Source organism: Gadus chalcogrammus, chromosome 15 (assembly GCF_026213295.1).
Source record: "Gadus chalcogrammus isolate NIFS_2021 chromosome 15, NIFS_Gcha_1.0, whole genome shotgun sequence".
NCBI lineage: Eukaryota > Metazoa > Chordata > Actinopteri > Gadiformes > Gadidae > Gadus > Gadus chalcogrammus.
Window position 1 is genome coordinate 3,282,827 of NC_079426.1, and position 7,881 is coordinate 3,290,707.

The window sequence follows — 7,881 nt, forward strand, 5'->3', positions numbered from 1 at the left end:
TGTATGGATAATAAATATACCTAGTTCTTCATGAAGATGATCTTCTACTATTCAACATCATCCTTATTAAGGCATTGGTGGTTGACATTAAACTAAATTGACTTGGTCTATCAGCAGGTGCCTTAATCCAAAGCGATTCACAGTGAAATTAAGGAACAGGCAGAGGTTAGACATCGCTACCTCCAGAGGCAGTTGACATTGGGGTTAAAAAATCCCAATGTTCTTTTGGGTTTGAGCCAAATATGCTAACCATTATACTGCCTTCTATCAAGAATGATTATACGGCTCTGAGTTTGGGCACTGTGAACTCAGTGGAGGTGGTGGATAAATATAAGGCAACATGACATTGATTATCCCACCTAACTGTATACCGGTAATATGCTTACTGAGAAGGCAACGTAAGAAAATGCACAAAAGTTCAAACTTGCAGGGTAGTCTACTTTATGTGTTTAGCGAAGAACTGGTGATAAGAACTTTGAGGTAATTTCCCATAATGCATTTCGTACAGGCATAGATATGAAAGCTTCATTCATCAAACCTCCCAAAGCTGTTGTTTTAACCTTTCTCTTAACAAGGGATGGGAGTAACCTGCAGAATAATTTATTACTTTTTAAGATGTAACTATTATTTTTAGTAATATTGTTTCAGCAGTTTGAATGAGGTGAACCTCTATGTATTATTCCATAGAAAAAAAAAGAAGAAAAGAACGAATAATAAAGCCTTAGAATAACATTAGTCGAGCGCTGTTTGAAGCACTCATCTAATGACGTAGCCTGGATTATTTTCTCTATTGGTGCACATTAAATTGTGGAGATGCGCAGCAAATGCGCAGTCAAATGTCCACCGCCAGTACGCAGTGAGCGAGCGACGGGGGAGCCACGGAGTGAAGCCGCAGCTCACAGACAGTCTGCAACAGAGTGGTTAGCTCCGTTGGCTGGTATCAAACAGCACACATTAGAGACATGTACGGTCGAAGTAGGGATACAAAAATAAGAAAACGATCGTGTAGAATTGTCCGCATAGGGTTTGCTCTACGAATGCCTCGTAGTGCAAAGGACCAGAGGACTCTGTTAGCAGGAGCTAACGTTGGCTAGCCAGCTAATGTTTTGTAGCCAAGTGACTTACCGATGCAATGGTGAGTAGCGTTAGCTGTCTTCTTTCCCCAGCGCTTTGCCTAAACGTTTAGTGAATGGTTCGTTTGACATGTGCCGGTTGTCAGCCGGTATGAGGCCGGTAGTCATCCCATCATTGATCCACTGTGGTGGGGTTCTGTATTGTATGCTAAAGTCCATCCATACCATACCTCTACGACCTGACCCGAGCCCAGATTTGTCACCCCATGTCCCGGCTGGACTTCTTCAGCCTGGTCCACACTACTGTAGCAGATCAAAATACAATACAAACTCACACCATGCTGTTAACATCGCGTTTCCTAAACTTTGTTTACCCGATGTAGAGTTTTCACCAGATGGCAGAAATGTTTCTCGTCCACGAACATTATAAAGCCATACAATTATAGTTACTGCTGGAAAACAGCTTGATGCTTGCTTTTTATTGCAGCCCTTTTGCATTAGTTGTTCAACTTCACTAGACTTCATTGACTGTCAGGTGCCATTGGCTAAAATGTGTTTTACTTAGAAATGTATAAGATACGTTGTACTTAAACACTACAATCTATTGTTCATTTGGTTTTAATAAAATATATAGCATTTGTATTACCATCATTTGCGCATGGTGACGCATGCACAATGTTGGTTTACTTTTAGTGTACTTCTTCATTCTTAATCTTCAAACCACCGCAATATAAATAGGTCATCTTTTTCCGGGTTTCTAATGCGATGATATTCATGTCCACCCTTTTGAATTCAGAAATCTCAGCGTACTGGTGTATTTATCCTACCACACTACACTACTACCCAAATAGGGGTTATAACGCAGTAATTGTTCACAGTCCAGCTTGTAGCATGGGTTGCAATTGAAGTATATTGTCTATTTCAATGCAATTCCGTTTTTTTGTGGCTAGTAATGGTCGTTATATTTATGTCTGTAGACAGTCTTCAACTTCAAGTGTTGTCCTAATCATAAAACGTATGCTGTCAGAAGCTTCTGTGGGTCAAGTGTTATGAGTCAGTGCATGAATGTATGTGTGATGTTACTGTTTATTTTGTTTAGTCACACTGTATGGTTAGTCAAGTAAAAAAAAAACGATAGTCAAAAATGCTCCTACAATGCATATTTTATGTTATGATATTTATATATTCCGTTTTGAGATGCAGCGTTTCAAAAGGAATCGGGTGATGATAATCTAGAAATGTATCTAGCACGTTCCTATTGATGCACATTAATGACAGTTGAGATCAGAACTTTATTTCATCCAATACATGGGAAATTAACTTGTTATGTTATAATGGAGGAAAGCGAGAGCAAAACTATCTCCATGTTCATCTCCAAATTGTCTGTGTGTTTGTCAAGATCAAATAGCTGCGCTTGTTGCCACGGGCGATGGCTTTTGACAACCAATCTAAAGCCTAGCCATCATTTATTTAAACTGAAGCTGGTTTGGTTGTCTTTTATTACAGCCCTTTTGCATTAGTTGTTCAACTTCACTAGGCTTCATTGACTGTCAGGTGCCATAGGCTAAAATGTGTTTTAGAAATGTATAAGATATTCAACGTTATACTTAAACACTACAATCTATTGTTCAATTGGTTTTAAGAAAAGATATAGCATTGTATTCCCATAACTTGCGCATGGTGACACATGCACTTGTTGCTTTACTTTTAGTGTACTTCTTCATTCTTAATCTCCAAACCACCGCAATATAAATAGGTCATCTTTTTCCGGGTTTCAATTCTACACTAAGTGCAAAAACGTAAATTAGGCTCTTAAGGTAAAATGAAAAGCATGGGTTCAAACAAAGTAATTTTTCTTTTTGTTTTAGACTATTAACCATGACCTGTACATTCCCCTGAAAGGCCTCCAGGTGTGTCCCCGATGATGTAAGGCGTCCCCGGCTATAACACCAAGATGAGTGAAGTCCAGGCCACGGTGGAGTTTGCTGTGGAGCTCCACAAGTTTTACAATGTGGACCTGTTCCAAAGAGGGCAAGTATTCATCTTCTCCTCGCTGCATTTTCGTTTTCTCTGTGTTCTCTGAACATGGTGTGCATGTGAGATTTTGCCATTTCAGAGATAATGTGAAGGATGATGTTCAATTGTGCTGATGGTAGTACACACAAACTCATATTCCCATATGTTTTCCCTAAGAGAGTAAAAGCTTTCCAACCTGTGTGTACACATCCTGCACACCGTCTGGCCAATTCCACTGGAAGACAAATATTTACCTGGTTCTTTTGTAACTGTTTCTGACCCTATTAAATCTGGCCTCTTTCGCTTTGAACTTGTTTTAAATAGATGCAAGTTTTTAGAGGAGGTTAAACAATACCAAAGCTACTCTTTTTTTTTTGGGTCAACAACACTGCAGTTTCAGTTGGGGTGTGAGACATTTACTTGTCCAACCAGCTACTTTGTGTCCTCGGTATGAATCGGTCTTACAGGAAATGAGTTGGTGTACAGACTGGAATGGATAGGCGTGCTTCCTGTTCTGGTCCTACCCCCGCCCATCGTTTGCTGTTCATGTATTTAGTTGAGTCAAATGAATATATTGCACTTCTGTCAATGTTTGTCAGGTATTCTTTGGTTGGGCTGTGTTGGCTAGGAGCCGGTGGCATTAGGCCGTGACAGGCAATGCCAGTTTATTGTTCCCCCAATGTGTTCACCGTATCAACAGAAAAGGGTCTAGAAAGAAACGGGACAAGGCCATAGCAGGGCGTTTAACCTTGATGCCACATTGCGGCTGGGTATGCTATCACTACAAAGTAACCGGTAGTGGAGGGCTAATTCGAGCTCTCTGCGCTCATCAATGCTTCAGGAGATCAGGTTTACTACATGAGTGACTGTGAGGGAAAACGTGTATTACTTATTCATCAAAGACGGAGGTTGCCTTTCCACAGTGCTTTATCTCGCAGCCCTGCGCGTTCCTACAGCCTTACCCGGGGTTCTCGGCCGAGCTGAATTGGTCTGCTCCGGAATTGCGCTTCACTGTGTGATAACGGCTCTCACGTTTACTGTTGACCTGTTTTTTTTCCATGTAGGTTCTACCAGATCCGGGCCAGTATGAAGGTCCCTCCCAGGGTCCCTAACAAAGTAGAAGCCAGTCTGCTCCACCCGGCAGGTTAGTTCACGCGCCTCTAGGGCTGCTCGATTGTGGAAAAAATCATAATGACGATTAATTTGGTCAATATTGAAATCACGATTATTTTTGAGTTTGAAAACATGATGTGTTTATTCAGCATGTCTCTCCCAAAAAGAACTTTGTATTTGAGAACTTTCAAAAAATGCCGCCTTAAAAGAAATGCACAAAATGGTCAAAAAGAAAATGTTCCACACTAAAATAATCAGATATGTATTCAGCTGTTCTGCCCTTTTCTATAAAACATAAAATAAAATAAATTAAAAATTGATTAATCGCATCCTATCCCTACGCGCCTCCATATTTAGTTGCCTCATCTAAAGAAAAACCGATAAGCCTGTCCAATGTTTTCCCCAACGTGATGTTCTGTTGTTGTGCAGATCATTCCTTTTCACGGTACACCAAAAAAATCTTCCGCGTCCCACAATCCTCCCTCTCATTAAGGATGTTTGGGTTCCAACATGTAAGGGCCCTTTTGTGTTTAAAAACAGGATCAATTATTAACACGCGTCGCCTCGTTTTACCCGAGCTGCTATCAACCCGGTATTAAGCGCTTGCCTAATGGCACAGGAAAGGTGTTGACAGTGATTGGCACGGCGTTGCTTTATTCAGGGTGTTCTGTTGGCAGCGAGCCCTCTGGGCCTTATCTCACAAGCCTGTCCTTGTTCTCCGCATTTCCCGGCGGCCTGGTGCTCGCTTCTCATCCCCTTGTGGGAAGAGAGCTCTGCTGCTTCAGTAGCTCAAAGTCTGTTTCTCTGCCGCACCGAACAATCACACCATGGCCACCAGTTGGATCAAGAGAAGGAAACGTGACTAAGCCCTGCAAATAACAATTATTTATTGTATCCATGCAAGGGTTTGAGTTGTGCAACGTAGAATTGCATTGTATGAACTTCGTATTCAGACTATTAAGTGGAAAAATCTTGATTTTTTTTTAACCGATGCATATAAAGTATATGGCTCTGTGGCTAACACACGGTTGAAATAAAGAGTAATCCTTCCCTATGCATACAATCATGGTGATTTTTAGGTTTATCCAGTGCCAAGTGCCAACTAATGTTCCACCCACAGGTTGGGTTTCCCAAGACTGCTAAACCAGGGCTTATTTAGTCATGTCCGCCTGTCTTTGTTCCCTGGTGCCTAGGCTCCGATCTGGCCTTCCCAGCCTCAGTCCAGGAGGACGTCATCAGCAGCAGGACCTATCAGATCCTGTACAAGAACGAGGAGGTGGCGGTGAACGACGTTCTCCTCTTCAAAGTCATGATGCTGTTGGACGAGAAGAAGGTATGCATCGCAAGGGCAGAGGAGGTGCTCCAGCTTCCTCTTCAATCCTCAGCTTTCATTTCTTAAAGGAGTGATATTATGCCACCAGGTGGGAGTGTGATTAGCCGCTACAAGCCGTTTGAAAAATGTACCATTTCCTGCGTTTTAGTGACCTCACTGGTGGTGTCCAGTGACCACCTAGATGTATGCTTGATAGATCTGTCTACCAGCCTACCAAGTGGACTGTGGAAAATGTTGCTTATCTATCCGTCATACATCTAGGTGGACAGTGCACCCCTTGTCATGTCCCTAAAAAAACAGGAGAAGGCAGCCGTTTGAGATTCAAACTGCTTGTAATGGCTAATGACACTCATTGGCATACGAACACCCCTTTTCACTGGCATAAGATTTGTCCATTGTTCCATCATAAGGTGGAGGAGTCCCTCAATGAAATGGATTTCCAAATCGTCCTGGAGTTGTTCTTCACAGATGGGGACTACAGGTATGCGTCGCCTTGATGTTCATGATGTACCCTCTTCCACGATGGAAGAGGGTAGGGTTCGAGGGATGGCCGTGCTCTTTCCTGATCATTCCTTTCCTCTCTGCCCGTAGTTCCGAGGACCAGAGCTCCCTCCAGAGCATCAGCAGTCGCGTTCTTCGTTTGCACTTTAGCCTCCAGAAAGGCATCCACCAGCAGGTCAACATTATGTTCGACTACTTCCACCTGTCGGTCATCTCCATGACGATCCACGCCTCCCTGGTCGCCCTGCACCAGCCGTTGATCAGGTGGGCGAACGCAGACGACGAGAAGGCACTCCACCCCCATGTCTTTTGACCCTCACTCGCGCTGTGTGCTCTCGTCTACCTGTTAAACCCTGGGTCTCCTTCTGTCTGTGCTAGTTTCCCAAGGCCGGTGAAAACCACATGGCTGAACCGCAACGCTCCGGCACAGAGCAAGGACTCGGTGATCCCCAACCTGGAGAGCGTTGTGTTCGGGAGCAGCTACATGAAGCAGGTGTCTCCAGACGTAAGCCCAAATCAAACGGGGGGTCTCTTCCTTGAGAAGCCCCTGTAAGCTGTCGCTTTCTAAAAAAGACTCACTGCTCAATTTAAATCGAGCTGACTCTATTTAAAATGAGCCGAGTACCCATTTCTACCGAAGTCTGGTTGTATCACCGGCTATAATTAAGTGGCAGACCAAGACCTGTCGCACTTGGGCCTAAAAAAAAAAAAAAATTGTTTGGTTCTGGTTTCCGACCGACCCTGTCAATTTATGTGCAACTCAAATTATTTTATGAGCTTTAAAAACATTTTTTTTTTTTGCAAACTATGATTACTTTTTGGTACAGCCCCTCTTCATTCTGTACAAGGATGAGCGAATTTTCTCGTTTTTAAATGAAAACAACCTACCTATCATTCATTGCCGCTGGAAAAATAAAATAAAAAAATAAAATAAATTCCCTACCTACCCATGACCTCAACTGACAACCAACAGGAACCAAACTTTTTTATTTTTTAGGCCTTGCTAGCAGAACCAGTAGGATCCTGGGTTGTTGTTGAGTTCGTAGTAGTATTAGTATTAGTAACAGTAATAGTAGTGTTAGTGCTGACACACTTCCAACAGCCTCGCTGAGTGAGGCTGCTGACAGATAAATAGACAGAAAAATGATTAGGGCCCGCCATGATGGTATTTAGCCTCATGGGAGCCCTGAGATGAGGGGGCCTCCGCTGAATGCTCCCGAGATTCCCCGGAGCAGAACGGAGGCGATGTCTCTCATCATTCTGGAGTCCTGGCTAATGGGCGGCTCGGGAATATGAACCCGCGGACCACTTTTCATTTGCTAAAGGGGATCGATGTGGAATCAACCACAGAGCATTCCAGCATGGAAAAATGGAGAAGCAAACATTGCAGTGAATGGCGGGCTAATGGTGTTTTGATTTGTAGCGCTTCGCGTGGTAAAGACGCAGCGTTGCAGAGGGACACACAAACCCTCAAACACAAGCCGACGCGTCTCGTTTTTAAAAATAATAGAACAGATACAGCTTGTCTTGTATCTGTTCTAATATGTCTTATTTAGTTAAGAAAAATAATAAAGCGCCCATATTAAATGACCGGCAGGTGACCCCATCCAGGTGAACAAGGCCGACATATTTGCAATAGATATCATTTCCTCTCCCCCCCCCCCACCACCCCGGACTAACCGTGTCACCCCCCCCAACCCACAGGGCCGGACATTCCTGGTGTCTGAGCACTGTCTGCAGCACGCCCACAGTCTGCACCATAGTCTGTGTGCCAGCCTGCTGCTGGCCTACCAGGGCCTCTTCGGCTGCTTCACCTCCCTCACCAAGAACCTGCCCACCAACCAC

At 43.5% G+C, this 7,881-nt stretch overlaps 2 protein-coding genes across 2 annotated transcripts in view; one reads left to right on the forward strand and one right to left on the reverse strand.

The window, feature by feature from the left end:
• Positions 1 to 970: 970 nt before the first annotated feature.
• LOC130404785 (protein FAM135A-like) lies at positions 971 to 7,295 on the forward strand. The gene is made up of 7 exons (XM_056609683.1): positions 971 to 1,135; positions 2,976 to 3,104; positions 4,154 to 4,233; positions 5,396 to 5,535; positions 5,946 to 6,016; positions 6,127 to 6,300; positions 6,415 to 7,295. The coding sequence occupies exons 2-7, from the start codon at positions 3,028 to 3,030 to the stop codon at positions 6,587 to 6,589; spliced, it is 717 nt and encodes a 238-aa protein (XP_056465658.1). The 5' UTR covers positions 971 to 1,135; positions 2,976 to 3,027; the 3' UTR covers positions 6,590 to 7,295.
• Positions 7,212 to 7,881, reverse strand: part of LOC130404925 (collagen alpha-1(IX) chain-like) — a 3,178-nt gene continuing 2,508 nt past the window's right edge. The window contains exon 5 of the mRNA XM_056609874.1: positions 7,212 to 7,355. Coding sequence (XP_056465849.1) covers positions 7,212 to 7,355 — 144 coding nt within the window. The remainder of the gene's footprint in view (positions 7,356 to 7,881) is intronic.

What these genes read in the sequence shown, in the direction of transcription:
- LOC130404785 (XM_056609683.1), top strand. Translation starts at nt 3,028, where the DNA reads ATGAGTGAAGTCCAGGCCACGGTGGAGTTTGCTGTGGAGCTCCACAAG. An exon ending in TGCTGTTGGACGAGAAGAAG is followed by an intron (nt 5,536 to 5,945) that starts GTATGCATCGCA and finishes TTCCATCATAAG; the next exon opens with GTGGAGGAGTCCCTCAATGA. An exon ending in CTGCACCAGCCGTTGATCAG is followed by an intron (nt 6,301 to 6,414) that starts GTGGGCGAACGC and finishes TGTCTGTGCTAG; the next exon opens with TTTCCCAAGGCCGGTGAAAA.